Raw genomic sequence first — 16587 nt, forward strand, 5'->3', positions numbered from 1 at the left:
TTATTTTTATTATTTTTTTAGAAAAATTCCTTAAATTTGAAATAATTTATAATTTTAAAATATATTTTATTTTTAAATTTCTAATAAATATAATTGAAAAATAATTTTTATAGTGAGTATAAAAAATTAATACAATAAGTTTGCTAATTTATAATAAAAAAGTTGAAAAATGATAATAATTAAGATTTTTAATGACAATTTTTATAAAAAGGAATTAATTTTGTATTTTTATTCTATATAATTTTAAATGAAATAAAAATATAAAATGTTAATTGATAAAAAAATAGATTTAAATATTTTTCAAATTAAATTAAAACTTATTTTTATTATTTTATTAGAAAAATTACTTAAATTTGAAATAATTTATAATTTTAAAATATATTTTATGTTTAAATTTCTTATATAAATATAATTGAAAAATAATTGTGCTAGTGAGCGTAAAGAAAAATAATATTGTGAGAGACAATACAAATTGTTCATTATTATATATAAAATATATTAATTAATTCGAAATATTTTTAATATTTGGTTGGTTAGCTAGATAGTTAGCAAACCATTATCAAAGGTCTTAAATATCTAAAGGCTATCCATGTTTTGACTTTGAGCTTTAGCTCTATGGTTGAGATTATGACTAAAGTAATTTTTATTATTTTTATAAAATTACTTTGTTTGGAGAAGGTGAAGCAAACTTATAATGAGTGAAATTCATTAAATTTTTTCTAACTGGAATTGACGACTTTTAGCTCATGCTGCTTTAATTGTTTTAATAGGTAGCATTACTAGCTTCTTGCTCATTCTATGAAGAATTTTAATTAAAGTGATCTGCCTTACTTTTTTAAAGTTAAGATTTATGTATGTTATTTTATTCTGTTTTAATTTGTATGTGAGAAGAATTTTAATTATTAATTGGTGATGGGATGTCTTAAGAATTATTTCTAGAGATAGTTAATCTATGTTTCTACTTAAGAATTTCTAACTTTAACTCCTGTAAAGATTTTTCAGCTAGAGTAGAAAGGTAAGTAGGAGTATTTTAACGTGAATACTCCTTCTTTGCATACGACTTTTAACTATTTTTCACTGAATCGATATGAGCTTAAACATTTTATTTATGAGTTGTATCTGGAGAATAAGCAAAAATATTACTATTATTATCTTAATTAAAAGGAGATATAGTATCACAGTTATAAGTATCATTGCGTTAATAGTTAAGTAAAGGGCTTTATTGCTTTAATCCATTATTAAAGTAGTAGTTAACTGATTCATCTTTACCTTGCTTCTCATTTTTGTTATTTGCAAATATACTTGGATTATTAAGCTAACGATGAGTGAATTTACTTTCTTCGACTTAAGAATTTCTTTTATATGGTGAGTTTGTGGAAGAGTTTATTAATTTTTCATTTTGATTCTTTTATATGTTCTTGCTTTTTGATCTTTATGATTATTTCTAACTTTAATTTGGAGACTCATAAGGGGATTAATGATTCGTGGAAGATCTATTTCTGTTAGATTAAGAAGACATTTTGCTATTTGTTATTTGCTAAGGGGATTTCTAATATTTGGAAGTTGATCCTAGTGTATAATTTATTCCATCAACAAAATTATTTGTTTACATACTCTTGCTTTATCCTCTAATAGAAATATTATTTTATGAATTTGAGAGTTGCAAACTATTATTACTTTTATTTGAAGAGTTACCTGATACTGGTATCTCCTGTTTTTAAAAATTCTTCATTGTTTTTTCATATTCTTTTTAAAGAGCTAATCTAGCAGTTCTTTAAGTTTGCAATAGGGTATTATTTTATAGACTATCAATATTAATATTATTGGTGTTATTGAGATTATTGCTGCTTCTACCATCATTGTTGCTATTTTACTTATTCATAGAAGAAGTAGAAGATGTAGAATGAGCTAACTATTCATTTGAATCCTCTAATTCAATTTGCTAAAGATGAGCTTTCATGTTATGAATTTTACTTCTTGTTTCATTAAGAACTTAGAGCTCCTTTTTTTCTGATTCTTCTAATTTATTTTTGATGTCAGATATCATGTTAGCATACATAACTTGGCTTTTCTAAGCATTTTAATTCACCATCTCTAATTATTTTTAGTTTTTTTCCACTGAACGAGCTGATCTCGACTCTACTTTAAGTAACTAGTTTTTTAATTGAATAATTTCATTATTAAGCTAAATTTTTTCAGTTATATTTCTTTCTTCCAGTGAGTTTATTTCTTGCTAATATTTTTACTTTTCTTCCTAAAATCTAGTGTTTTATTCTAATACTTTCTGCTCAAGCAGAGAAATCTACTTATTGAAATGTGATTCTCTTTCACGCATGATTAATCTTTCTTTATCAAGCTAAGTTTCAAATTTGGTAGATATATTTTCTTAATATTTTTCCATTTCATTATCATACTAAACTTTAAGTTTAGATTTCTATTCTCTACTAAACTGCATAATATCTTGGAAATATTAGAGAGTTCTACTATGAGTATCATTTATTTCAGAATTGCATTTTGACTAAAAAATGGTTAGGTCTTATCTAGCTTCTGCCAGACTGCTTAAGACTCCTTTGAGCTTGTCTTGAGTATATTCTTTCTATTATTTTTAGTAAATATGATACTATTTCTCTTTTTATTTCAAGCTATCTTAGAGTTACAAAATTTCTGAATTTAATGAATCCTCCTCCTTTTAAAATTAAAGTTTTAATTCTTCAATTTAATTTCTTTATTCATTCAACATAGTTTCCTTTTCAGTAAGCTATTCAATAAATTCCTCTTATTCCTCTTCTTTTTAAATTAAATTTTACTAGAGTTCTTAGCATTTTTGTTCAAATGTTTTTAATTACTATTCCATATATAATTTTTCTCTTTCAACCTAAAGATTGTGTTACTGTGCTTCGAATTAAAGTTATTTCTATGTTGCTTTAATTTATTATTATAATTAGGCGACTTCACTTGTTTTTTACTGTAAATCTAACAAAAGTTTTTTTTCTACGTTATTTTTTTCTTGTAATAGATCTTTGAGCTCATTATTTAGCTTTTAGTTATCCTTGGCATATTGAGAAATATTTTCTTCCTAAAGAGAAATCTATCTTACTTTTTAATTGTATTATTCTTTAATTGTTTAGGATTCTTAAGTAAGGAGGTCAATTTAAATAGATGTCTTTTCAAAAGCGTTATTCTTTTCTTGTAAAAGAGCCTCTAAATTGTTTATTTTTGCTTCCAATTATATTTTTTATTCTTAAAGATCCTTTAGTTTTTCTTTTTATTATTCATATTTTTTAGTAAGTTCACTCAAAGTTTCCAAGCATTTCACCTTTTCAGATGTTGTAGAATTTAATTAAATTTATATAAATTCAATTTCTTTTTGCTTGGTTGAAAGCTTTTCTTCAAATAAAAGCTAGTTGTGTTTAATTTCGCTTTATTGGCGCTCAACCTCAATTTTTAAAGAAACTTCATTTTCTTTTAAACGCATCTACCCATCTAATGCATATCTTTTTTCTTTTTCTTATCCTTACTATAATTCAAATAACTAATTTTTATATTTTTCACTCTCTTCTATGTGCTATTGAGCTGTCTAAGCTAAGCTAGCTTTTTCAGACTCTATTAATTTCAATTTTTCCTATAATTAAATATGCAAAGTTTCTAAATCTTTGAGATTTTAAATAGCCTTCTCTTACTCTTCTGTTTATGCAATTAAGGCTTTATTATCATTAAAAAATTACTAATTCTAAGCATCAAGAGATCTATTTTATTCATCTAAATGGTTACTCAATTTATTTAAATCTTCTAATTTTTATTGTAAGTCATTAATTTTTGACTGATTTTACTTTATCTAGCCTTCTAACTCCTTGATGCGATTTTCTTTAGAGTGGGAGTCATAAAACAATTTTTTATTCTCATCATGAAGAACTGTATTTTCGTTTTATATCCTTGTCAATTAGCTTTTTAAATCTTAAATATCATTCTCCAAAGCATTAGAATTAGCTATTAGTTCTTGTTGTATATCGTCTCTCTGAGCATCAGCTTCTTTTGCAAGCAATTGTAATTGTTTTGCATGATCAGTGATACTTTGTGTTAGTTTTTAACTTAGTTCAGCAATTTATCTATTTTTGTATTGAATATCAACTTATTAATTAGCAATAATTCTTTATGATTCTTCTAGATTATCTCTCAGAGATTTTTCATTGAACTCTATTTTATTTTGTAAAGTGTCAATAGTTTCTTATTAGAGCTTTTTCAATCGCTCCACTTCATCAGTTTACATTTACAATTTCTCCAAAATTTGCTTCATTTCAGCTTACAAATCAGCAATTTATCTTTAATATTCTATAATTGCTCTGCTGGATTCTTAAACTTTTATTTTCATTTCATTGACTTGCAAGTTTTTGTTCGAAAATTCTGTTTCATTTTAAATGAGCTTTTCTTAAAAATTTCTTGACATATCCTTGTATTATTTATATTTGATCTTCAAGTTATGAGTCTTATCTTTGCATTTAACTTTGATTTAATCAATAAGCAGCTTATATTATTCTTATTCATTAATACGTTCAACTCCAATTTATTCATACCTCAAACGAATACCATTAAATTCTTCATTTAGTTTATCGTATTTAGATAATAATTCATCGTATTTTTGCTATAAATTTTTTTTTTCTACTTCTTCAACTCCTTAAAGCTAGTCTACATGAGTTAATTTATTTCTTTCTGTCTGTAATTATAGTTCTACTCTCTATTTATCAATGTCTTTCTATTGAATTAAATTTTCTTTTTCCTGCAACTATCCTTCTTGCCTAGTAATCTTATCTAAAAGTTACTCTATTCTTGCATCTTTCTCATTAAGCTCTAGTGTATTCTTCTTTAGCTTATCCTGTAAAGCTATTAAATTCTAATAATTTTAACAATAATATAAACTTATTAAATGAAAGCTATAAAAATAAAATATTTTTGAGGTGAATTTGATAATTATTATTTTGAAATATAATTCCAAGTTAAAATCTAAATTAAAGAAAAAAGAATTTATAATATTTTATTTACTCCTTCATAGTTTAGGTTATTGACTTGGTTATGTACTGACTAAATGGAAGAGGCTAATGTTTAATTATCTATCTCAAGTTATTCTATCTTGAGTTAAAAGGCCTAATTATCGCTCGCAAGCTTAGAAATAACTTACTCTTTTTCTTAAAATAATTAATTTTCAATTATTTCTTTGATTCTTTCTTCTATGAACTCGCTTGAAGTTTAGCTCTCACTTAGAGTTGTAATCAATTCGTCATTGATTATTTTTTAATACAATAAACTCATTTATGCAGAAAGCCTTTACTCATAAAAAGAATATAAATCCTAAATTAAATCACTGCTATTAGCATTTTAAAATAGCTCACTTCTTTTGCCACTTTTGACAACTTATGTAATTCCCTTTAAATCATTGCTACCTTTAAAAGTATCCATTTTTGTATTAAAATATATAAAAAAGGTAGATGTAGTTTTTTCTTTTAAATTAATAAATAAAAACCAATATTCTTTCTTCTTAATGATAAGCCTTTAACAATATTTTTGTTTTTAATTTAATAATGTATTGGTTAAATTTCCATTCAAACGGATTTCTTTCTTTTTGTTAATTTTTAACTTTTAGTTCAAAATCAATCAATCCCTCCTTTATAATCATTGGTTTTAACTTCTATCTAATTTATTTTTCATATAAAATATTTATTAAAAAATATAAATCATCAGTTAAAAAGTATATCATATTTTTTGATAGATTTTCTATTAGTATTTTTTTATATTCACACACTATTCAACATAAGGTAATGTTCATTCCACATATAATAAATTGATGGAATTATGTTTTTTATTATTTACACTAAATTGTATTCCAAAGAGTTTTTTATATTTCTACTGACACTATTTATATCTGTTGTTACATTAAACTTAATATTTATAAAAAAAATTATTAATTTTTAAAAGAATAACTAAATAAATATAGTAAAGTTTATATTGAGGTCATAATAATACATATAAAATATATATAACTTAAATACTTTTTGTTGCAAAAATAAAAAACATTAACTATTTATTTATAAGTTTATATACTTGTTTATTAACTTCTTTGAAATAAAATCTGGCTGGATTTAAATTTTTTTAATTAAAAATTGTAAATAATTGAATAAAATTATATAGGTTTTTTATAGAAAAACTTAGAATGCCAACTAATTTTTATTATTTAGTTAGCTATTCCTTCATTCATTCATTAAAGAAGTCTATTAAAATATCATTTTTATATTTGAATTATATTCCTCCATAAACTTTATCAAATATAAAAAGCCTTCTGATTTCATGCTTTCTTGCTTGCAACAAGAAACCTAAGAAACAGAAAGTGAGTGAAGCTAAATACATTTCTTGTTAGCTTTTTGTTATTTAAAATAAAAAATTTTTAAATTGGTATTAATTTTAATTGTAAATACCCTTGCATATCCAAATATAAATCTGTTAACTTTCTCATATATCCAAGTCTTTAACCCAAAAGTTCCTATCCTTCAAACGATATCTAATTAACACTTTGAAAAAAAAAAAAATTATGAGATTTCTAAATAAAATAAAAATATTAGTACTCTAAATTTAAACTGAATTTGACAGTATTTTTTAAGTAAGGTAAGAGTGCCGCTATAGTGATTACTCCCTTATCAGTAATGCTGTTTCTTTTCAGTGAAATATGTAAATCATATAGTTCTTTCATATTCTTGAGAGCTAAAAATAAATCTTAAATTCCTTCATCTCCCATTTTATTCCAGCTTTTCAATAACATTTTTAATTAAATTAAATTAAAATATTTATTTTTCTTACAAAAACTCTAAGAACAAGCTTTTTAACTTAGAACATTTTTATAGTTCTTAAGCAAATCTTTTTGCCCCTTCACTTTTTATAGAATTTGCAGAAACATCTAGATAGAGTTATTCTAAATTAGGTAGCTGGGCAATAGCATTTCCAATATGGCACAATCCTTCATCTCTTATTCTGTTACCTCTATATGACAATAATAAGCAAAAAAAAAATATATTTTTGAATACAAATTATGCTTAATTGATTACTCAATAACAATATGTAATTATTTTAACTAAGTTAGACATTTTAAAGAATCTGATAAGCATTTAGTTCCAACTCTCTTTATCTTATTAAATCTAGTATAAAAAATATGTTAAGTATTCTTTCATTATTCCTAAATTTAAAATAAATGAATTTTATTATTACCTTATATTAAGTTATAATTATGTTAGATTAACTTATTTTTTAATGCCATCAGCTATGCTTTCTAATCCATCACACTCTATATTATTTATACTAATTTTTTCATTAAATTTAAATATTAACCTTTTCACTTTTTTGTTAATTTAATATATATAGTCATACCCAATATCAAGCTGCATTTATTTCACTTTTTCGAGCTACTTTAACGCTCTTCCTATATGACTTGCTCCTTCTGATCCTAGTTAATTTTTCCTATTTTAAATTACATTTATATTGAATCTAAATTTTTTCTATTATGATATATTACTCAAAATAAATGTGCAAATGAGTCAAATTAACTAATTTTGATAGATATATTCCAACTTTTTCAGCCCCTTCGTTTCCTATTTCAAATCCCCTTTTAAATTGAAATCCATTAAGTAAATACCTTGATGTTTTTAAGTCAATTTTCAAATAAATACTATAAATGCAATAGGAGATTTTCTTGATTGTATTCATGCTTGAATGTAGCTTCATAATCAGTTTCTTAGCTGTAAAAAAAAAATAAATTATTTTTAAAGCAATGAAATTATTTTACTTGAGAATTATACTTTAAAGACCTAAATTTGTTTTACTAAGATTAAGCTATTAAGTCTTTTCAAAACTCATATTTTATTTACTTATTAGCAAAATTTAAATGTTTAGATAAATAGATTTTATTCAATGGCAATTTATTACTTTTATTTAATTTTCTTTATTAAATTATTGGGTTTATTTATTTTTATTTGTGTGCTATCTATCTATCTTCTCGGATTTATTTAATTAGTGATTAATGTTGTGTGTGTGATATATTGGAATTTAGATTTTAAAGAATTTGATAATAAGTAAACCTAATAAATACTTGACCAATAAATTTGCGTTTGTTGCATTATCTTGAATTTTGAATAAAAATATGAATGATTCAACAAATATAAAAATGCATTTAAATATCTCTTGGTGCCCTAAATACTCTGTAAAATAGGATGAATTTTAATTGAGTGTTAAAAATTATTTAAATTTTCTATTTTAAAAACTAATTTACATAAATAAATATTTTGATTTATACATGCATATTGTTATTATATATATAATTTAATTAAATAAAACTCTCGCCTTTTAGTAAAAGAAATTCTTACGTTTCCTACTATTATAAATTTTTCAAAATTTTTTTCTCATTTTTAAGAAATTTAGCTGTAAACAGATGATCCATTGGCACTTTTAAAAAAAATTAAATAAATTAATTAATTAAGTAAATTTGGTAAATTTAATGAATTACCGTTTAAGAGAAAGGGTTGCCTTTCTATAAGCATAACGTATTGCAAGTAAAAATTTTTTAATAAAATCTGAGCTACATTCAAATAATTCATTCTAATCCCAAAGTAGATCTTAGGTCATATCACTCTTTTTTTCTAAAAATTCTATGCACTTACTTAAATTATACTTACAATGTGCGTTAGTCTTTGGATTCAAATTAATTCCTTTTATTGGCTTAGATTCTAACTTTTCAAGAATTTTTCCTAAAATGGTACTATAAAAGATCATTTAAAAAAGGAAAATAATTAATTAATTAAGATATTACCCATCTTTAAATTAGTATATAACTTATTCTCTAAAATTTAAACTGTAAGCCAAATCCTCAAATCCTATACTAGAAAGCCAGTTTTTTATTTTAAGGCTATCTATTTATATATAAAGTAAGTTAATTTATGATTCTATATTTTTTAAATACCTTAATCAGGATCAGAGCTACCAAAGTCATTGTAGATTGAAACTCCATCTTCTTTTTATATGGGGGAAGATGCTGCTTTTTATGCAACTTTATTCTTTTAGACGACTTGCTCTATCCTTTGAGTTTAAGTTAGCTATTACTGCTGATTAATACTTTTTAATACCTTTTTTTATAGTTAATTAATTCACTCTAACGTTTTTTTTAACAATCATAACTTAAGTTATGATTTATCTCTAATAAATCTGATATAAAATTTATTAATTTCGATAATTTTTGTGAAATTCGAATATAAAACAATTTTTATAATGAAATTACTTAAATGTTTGTTGGTGATGCCATTGTGTTAAGTTCTAAATTTTCTATTCTTTTTGATTAAGGCAAGATGCTATATGGGTCATCTATTTGGAAGTTATTTTTATTTTATTCTTAAGCTTTCATATTCTCTTAGTTCATATTATTTTAATTGGTTGGGCTTTTACTATTATTTAATACTCCAAGAGATACGCTAGTATTTTATCTTTATGAATTAACTAAATTCTAATTATCTATTACATTTTATTAGCTTTAATTTAAGAAATTTTCATTGTAGTTTTTAAGAAGATCACGATTGCTTTAGTTGTGCACACTTAGCTTAGCCTCTATAGGTAAATTGTTTGAACCTTTTGCAAAGTATGGATTTTAATGAGATCTATTTTATTATTAAATTGTTGTAGATTGGTTTGAAGCTTCAGCGTTATTAGCTCTAGCACCGTAGCTATTTTCTCTAGCTGCAAATGCATTTTCTTTTTATGGAAATACTTTTAAATAAGGCTCTTCAAATATAGAATTAGGTTAATGTGAAGGTATATTGTCTTAATATCTCATTAATTCTTCTAATAAATATATAATTAAATGTTCTTTCATTTCATAAATTGATTCTTCAGTTACGAAGAATATATTAGGCAATTCTTTTGTCCTTTTGAAAATCTCCAAAAACTTTCTAATGTTAGAAAGTGCTGCAGCTTTAGTGCATGCTTTGCGATTTATTCCAACAATTTTTATGTTGAATATTTTACACATAATATAACACAAAACGGCTCCATCTTTACACAGAGAGAGAAAACTAACAAAATCATTACATTCAACATTCAATTCCGCAAATATTCCTAAATATTCAACCCATTCTATCAAATTAGATTTAAGCTTTGACATAGATTCTTCAGAATAAGGAAGTTACATATTTACTGTCATTTAATTAGAAGAAACATTTTACATGATACTACCTGTGCCATTTAAAGGAAATTGAGATAGCTGTTATTGAGGATTGACATGCTATTATGCATGGTTTGTGAACGTAGTAGGTATCATACTACTATTGCTGCTTTGGAATAAATTTTATGTATTTACTTATCCACTTTATGTGTTATAATTAAACCTTTAAGAATTGTAGTTTTGGATGTATGAAGGATTCATTTAATGTTAATTATTACTAAATGAATTCATTTAATTTTAAAATTAATTAGGAATTTGATTTTCCTATCCTTCAAGTTATGTAGAAACATATATACTATTAGTAGATAGCATCAAACCATGACATATCTGCCATAAAGAATATAATTCCCCTTAAAATATTTCTTTCTATCTCCATAACAATTCAATTGGTACGAAGACAGTTCTTGCTCTAATATTACGATAAGCTAAATCATAGTTTTTATAGCACTACTCTATTGTTTCGGGTTTTCTGTAAAGTTAGTCAACTCTGCACATTTCTATTCTACTCAAAGTGAGGCAAAGAAGAACTCCGTTCTTTAAAGGATCTTAAGTTATGATCTTCTCTTCTTCTTCAGAAAAGCTTCCCCATATTTTATCATTTATATTTTTTTTTCTAAAATTTTTTCTTTAATTTTTTTATTCTTCAGAATTTACTATCTCTTATTACTTTTCTCTTAGCATTATGAATTATTCTTACTAACGCTCACTCTTATTTAGCATATGGCTAAAACCAAGTCCTCTCAACCAATTTTTAATTAAATCAACATCAACATTTTACAAAGTTGCGATTAGTGGATTTGGACTTGAAGGAGATTTAGATAAACCTTGCTATCTACTGTATTGTTGCTGCTAGAATTATCTTGTTTCTTAATTATTATTTTAATTTTAATAAAAAGGAATATTCTCATCTGTTAGCAAAGCATTTATATTTTATTCTACTGAGTTTGTATATCCTTGCATTATACTATTATTGTCTTTGAGAGAACGCTAATTAGATTTTTTTCTTTTAGCTTCATTATGGTTGTCATGCATTATGTCTTCATAATTTTCATATTATCTCCTTTTATATTAGCTTGAAGTTGCATCTCCCAAAAAATCTTAGTGCTATTAAACTTGAGAATGTTGATGACTGTCTTCCTCTTCTTGAATTTGCTTTAAATTATTTGGAGGTATTTAAGAATTTGATCTTCGCTAACTGCTTAACTAGCCACCTTACGATGTTTATTAGGTGTTATTATTAAAATTACTACTTAGATGACTCGTATTAGTATTCAGTTTTGCTTGCTAAAGCTGCTAAGTTTGCTATTACTGTGCTGATGGAGCTTGTTTATTAATATTCAACATCGAATATTAGCTAGTATTATGGTTGCTTGATTAAAGAACTACTGAACCTCCATTTCCATTATATCTAATGTCATTTGGAGAGATTTTGTTATGATAGAAATACCATAAATCATCTAAAAACCCCCAAAAAATATTTTCATTTTATTAAATTAGGAACTATTATGAAAGATATCGAGGATTCATTTTATCAAAATTTTTCAAATAATTAAATATCTTTAAATAATTTGCAGTAATTTATGCTTCTTTTTTTGGTTTTCTTTCTAAACCTTTTATGATCTAGTTTTTACCTTCCATTAGATTGATAATATCAGCAAAGATAATACCATCCTTGCATATTTTGTGTAATTTCTAGTCTAAATTAGGTATTTGCTTCAATAATTTAATATCATTTAGCCAGTTTAATAGCTTAGCCCTAGTTTTTTCTGAAACTGTTTCTATTTCAATATCTAAAACAATGGCATTTGATGTTGCAGATAAAGGATCACCCTTATTTGAAATTCGGGAAATATTAACTCCTCCTTATAAAATTTTTTTTAAATTAACTTTTTCTTCTTTGGTATCCTTTTATAAAAATTCTTGTGCTTCTTTAATCTTTTATTCGCTGCAGTGTTTATTTGAAGTAAATTTATCTATGATAAAACTGTTCTTATGCTGAGGAGAACAATTAAATGAGTGAGAATTGTATTACTAAGGTTATAATTAAGTATTATTTGAATCAGCTTTTTGTTATTTTTAATTTTTAAAGTAATTCACTGTTGCTCTTTCTTCATTTATGAATTTAGATTTTTGTTAAATACCACAATCCTCTTCTTCCCCATACTTATTGTTGAGTATATTTTTTACATCCTGATAGTGAATTTAATTTTTTGCTAGCTACCTTTTTGGGTATTAAAGGGCAGCCATATCTTTCATAGTCATTGGTATTAAGTTTTATTTGGTGGGTGTATATTTTTGAGGTTCTCTAACTGGAACAGAATTTAATTTTCTAGGTTGTGTTTCTTCAAAAATATTATTTTGATTTGGAAAATGAGGAACTTCTTAAGAAAAACTGTTACGATTGCTATAATCGTTATCAATTGTTGGAAGTTAGCGAGGTTAATCTTCATCATTTTCTTATTAGTTCTCTAACTAATAGTTTTTAAGCTTCTCCTAATGAGTAACTTCTCCCGGTACTTCAATTATCTATTCTTAAAAAGGTTTCGATCCTGGTCTCATTTTATTCATTTAATAAAATCTTGTTTGACTTGAAGTATTTCTTGCTGATTAATCAAATTCATCACTTTTTTAAAGTTTTTTGAATAAAATTAAAACATTTTAAAAATAAATTTTACTTTTTTTAGCTATTACTTGATTTTTAAAACATAAGAGGAGCATTTTATTGATCTTAATTTCCAGCTTAACCTTCTTAGACAGAATCCACATCAACAGGATATCCATCTTCTTATATATTGAAAAAATTATTGCTTGTATTTTTAGTGCTATTTTATTTTTTGAAATACTCACTAAGTGATTATGACATTTTTTAAATATTTTCTACATTTATAACTTAATTGTTGGGAGCATCACCGAACTCATCCTATTTTTCTATATCGTATTGAGCTTATTAATTGCTGCTCCTATGGCTATTTGATGATTATCCATTATTCATATATTCTTACTAATGTCTTAATTTATAATCATTTTCTATCATCTTGCTATTTTATTAGCTACTTCTATTAGATTGTATACCAGGAGTTTAATTTTGAAAGCTATTATTTGATTAATGATATGCATTATCTTGCGATAGGCCCATTTCATATGGATTCTCCATGTAGGCAGCATCACTTTCATTATCTGGTTCTAAAAGTTCATCACCAACACCACTAGATCCCTTTACTTATTTAAGTCCAAATTAAGGAGAAATGTATTGGTTTGCATTATTTGTTGTACTTCCATTGCTGTATTTATTACTTTCTTAATATGTTCCACTAAGCTTCATTTTATTTGGTAAGGGAGGTTTTTTATATTATTATATACCTTATTAGTAAAGTTAGTTATTTTACTATAAAGGTTTGTCATTATTTGACTAATTTTTATCTATTCTCTATAAGTACTCAATTAATTAAATAATAGCATCTGTTTCTCCATAAACTTATTGAGGAGTGAGGTTTAAATTTGGATCATTAATCTCTTAAAGTGCCAATGAAATATTCTAAATACATCTTTATTGATTCAAATTACTTGTAATAACTTTGCTTAAAAATGAGCCACCTTTCCTTTAAAGAACTACATCATAAACTAATTCACAAAAGATGATACCTATTTTAAATTTTATATTTAAATAGTATAAAAACCAATACCTATTTTTTTTATATAAGTTCTTAAATAGCAAAATTATTTTCTCTTATTTAAAACTAACTAACTAAATAATTGTAAAACTTTAATAATGCCAGAAGTAATTATTTCTTTCAAAAGAAAAAAAAATGATTAAATCAATACCACTCTAAAAATCTGATAAATCGATAGCTTAGGAGCAATGTGGATAATTCTAGAATTAATTTACCCAGCTAATTAAAAACTCTATAGTCTTTTTATTAAAAATAAATTGAATTAGTAACAACCTTATTCAGTAAATATTATATTTTTATGAATAGAGAAGCTTTTTTAATTATGAGTCGACTAAAGATGAGCTAAAAAAATGAGCTAAATTATAATCTTAATATGAAATGATGCATGTAATATTTACCAAATTTTGCTATAAGTATGGATCATCACTGAGATGATTTAAATTTTCCATTTTTAAGTTGATTTATTATATTATATTTGAGTATTTTTGAATTGCAGATATCAATAATAATTAATAAATCTTTATTTTTTTTCAATTAAATTAAACAGCTAATTATTGCTATAAATTTTTTTGTTATTTTATTAATTTTCTTTAAAAAAAACATCTGAAAATATTATATTGACTTTAACAATAGCAAAATGAACACAATCAATAGAATTGAAAATATTTAATACTTAGATACTAACTACTTTATTAAATATAAAGAATAATAACAATTGATTCATAAAAAGATAGCGTATCCTTTCATAAATTAATTATTTTTATTATTCCATTAATTTTTAAAATTCCACAATTAACATGGTTTGAATTTAAAATTTGCTTTTCCATCATTTAAAGCCATAATCATATTTATTTTTTTGCTACTGATAAATTTAATTAACAATGTTGATAATTAATTAATATATTGATTGATAAATAAATAATTAGTTAATTACAGAAATAATTAAATGATTTAATTCTATAATAATTTATTTTTTTATTAGAAATGCAAGCATTAAAATTTGAAAATTTCTTTTAAATGAATATTAAACTTTTATAAAATCAGTAAAATTGAACTAAATATAAAACATGTTTATAAATTATCATTTAATAATTTTAATTCATAACTAAATATGCCAAAATAAATACCTTCTGAAATATAAGAATTAAATCATAAGGTCTAACTATTTATTGCCAAGAGAGAATACTTATATAATTTATTAGTATGATTATTCATTTTAAGTTTTATTGTTTGAAATTTTAATATCATTTCGATTTATTTATTTATTTACAACACCACAATTTTTCATTATTTGAACTTTAAGATCATTAATATACTACTTGCAACTATAAATAAGCATCCAATCAGAGAATTTCTTTGTAACTTATCTTACAAAAAGAAGTGGCCTAAAATCAAAGTAAAAACTATCTATCCTTAGACATGGAAATTGACATATCTTCCATCCGAGAGAGACATAAAACTCATTTATAGATATTTTGTGCCAGCTATTTACAAAAATGCTTATATGGCAATCAAGATAATATCTTAAAGGCTTACATGATGAAATTTCAAAAAGAATAAAATATATATAGGTGAGACTATCAACTGGATGAAAGAAGTGTAAAAAAGAAGTTTCATAAACTCAGTGTTTGTTTGATACCTTCTTATTATTACTTAAATTAAAGCAGAAACGAAAGACCCTCCAATAATACAAACCATTGAAGCTTTAAATGACTCTTGATAACTTATCAAGTATACACCAATTCCTATTAATACAATACAAATAAGCTCTTTTGCTTAAAACTTAATAGAAGAAGTCTAAAAAAGCGAAAAGCAGCCAAAGATTCCAGTAAAAAACATAGAGCAGTTTTGAAGTGAAACAGCTTCGTAGAGTGGTAGCATTTTAATACCATAAAAATAAGAAAAAACAATAATTCCATTCAAAATAGAATATATTTTGACAAAATTTCTTTCACTCATATGAATGAATGTTATATTATTCTTGCTGTATTCTTAAATTTCATTGTCAGGATGTTCGTCTCTTTGTGAAAGCTTATAGATGATGAAAAGGAAAAATATGATAAAGAGTGAACGGTAGAACATTAACTCTAATTCTGAGATTTAATTATTTTCAACTTTCTTTACAAAGAATGCACTAAAGCTAAAGCAAATACTAGCAATAATCATGTAAAAAATTCCTTTTTTATTTCCCATCAATTGCTAAAATTTACTCACACTACCTCCATCCTATTCACTAATGCTTATAACATTTGTATAGCTATCTTTTTACATATAAATTTATTTTCCTGATGAAAACGCTAACTCTTTATCTGCCTAATTGCGATTGTTTGGAGTGCTAAGGATTCCTTAATTTTAATTACTATTAATATCTTATAAATTTTCCATTTCATTTAAGAAACTCCCTTTTTTTTCATGATAGTTAATAATATGGAAAGAAAGTCCAGATTCATTTCTAGTCATCCCCTCTTAGTTATTCTCCTTGACAAGAGGGTTGTTAAGCTCGTCTTACATAATCTTATTTATTACTTACTTAGTGCTTTATAAAACCTATTTCTATATCTAAATTATTTGTTATCTAAGATATCAATTTTGATTAACTTGTAATTATATATTATTCATTAGTAATATAAAAATTATACTATTTAATTAAAATCACACAATATTTATATAGTT

At 24.1% G+C, this 16587-nt stretch overlaps 5 protein-coding genes across 5 annotated transcripts in view; 2 read left to right on the plus strand and 3 right to left on the minus strand. All coding sequences in view use genetic code 6, as the record gives it.

Annotated features, from left to right (window-relative positions):
- TTHERM_000730369 (transmembrane protein, putative) overlaps positions 1–40 on the plus strand; it is a gene marked incomplete at both ends in the record, with an annotated part of 312 nt that extends 272 nt beyond the window's left edge. Inside the window, one exon of the mRNA XM_012799869.1 lies at positions 1–40. This exon is cut by the window's left edge and continues 117 nt beyond it. Within this exon, the coding sequence (XP_012655323.1) occupies positions 1–40 (40 nt within the window).
- Positions 41–559: 519 nt separating this feature from the next.
- Positions 560–5544, minus strand: TTHERM_00730370 (hypothetical protein; the record flags this gene model as incomplete). Its single annotated transcript, XM_001023633.3, has 2 exons — positions 5038–5544; positions 560–4888 (listed from the first exon to the last, which is right to left on the minus strand). The coding sequence occupies exons 1-2, from the start codon at positions 5449–5451 to the stop codon at positions 560–562; spliced, it is 4743 nt and encodes a 1580-aa protein (XP_001023633.3). The 5' UTR covers positions 5452–5544.
- Positions 5545–6243: 699 nt separating this feature from the next.
- Positions 6244–7893, minus strand: TTHERM_000730380 (kinase domain protein; the record flags this gene model as incomplete). Its single annotated transcript, XM_012799870.1, has 10 exons — positions 6244–6406; positions 6465–6557; positions 6612–6791; positions 6844–7023; positions 7089–7178; positions 7249–7338; positions 7408–7497; positions 7553–7642; positions 7707–7775; positions 7823–7893. The coding sequence occupies 10 exons, from the start codon at positions 7891–7893 to the stop codon at positions 6244–6246; spliced, it is 1116 nt and encodes a 371-aa protein (XP_012655324.1).
- Positions 7894–8435: 542 nt separating this feature from the next.
- Positions 8436–14363, minus strand: TTHERM_00731370 (hypothetical protein; the record flags this gene model as incomplete). The annotated part of the gene is made up of 8 exons (XM_001023634.2): positions 8436–8478; positions 8540–8791; positions 8843–8942; positions 8993–9155; positions 9308–12866; positions 12919–13885; positions 14066–14153; positions 14313–14363. The coding sequence occupies 8 exons, from the start codon at positions 14361–14363 to the stop codon at positions 8436–8438; spliced, it is 5223 nt and encodes a 1740-aa protein (XP_001023634.2).
- Positions 14364–15877: 1514 nt separating this feature from the next.
- TTHERM_000731389 (hypothetical protein) lies at positions 15878–16330 on the plus strand (the record flags this gene model as incomplete). Its single annotated transcript, XM_012799871.1, has 1 exon — positions 15878–16330. One exon carries the CDS (start codon positions 15878–15880, stop codon positions 16328–16330), a length of 453 nt encoding a protein of 150 aa, XP_012655325.1.
- Between the last annotated feature and the right edge of the window lie 257 nt (positions 16331–16587).

Source organism: Tetrahymena thermophila (genome assembly GCF_000189635.1).
Source record: "Tetrahymena thermophila SB210 genomic scaffold scf_8254417, whole genome shotgun sequence".
In the NCBI taxonomy this organism is placed as follows: domain Eukaryota; phylum Ciliophora; class Oligohymenophorea; order Hymenostomatida; family Tetrahymenidae; genus Tetrahymena; species Tetrahymena thermophila.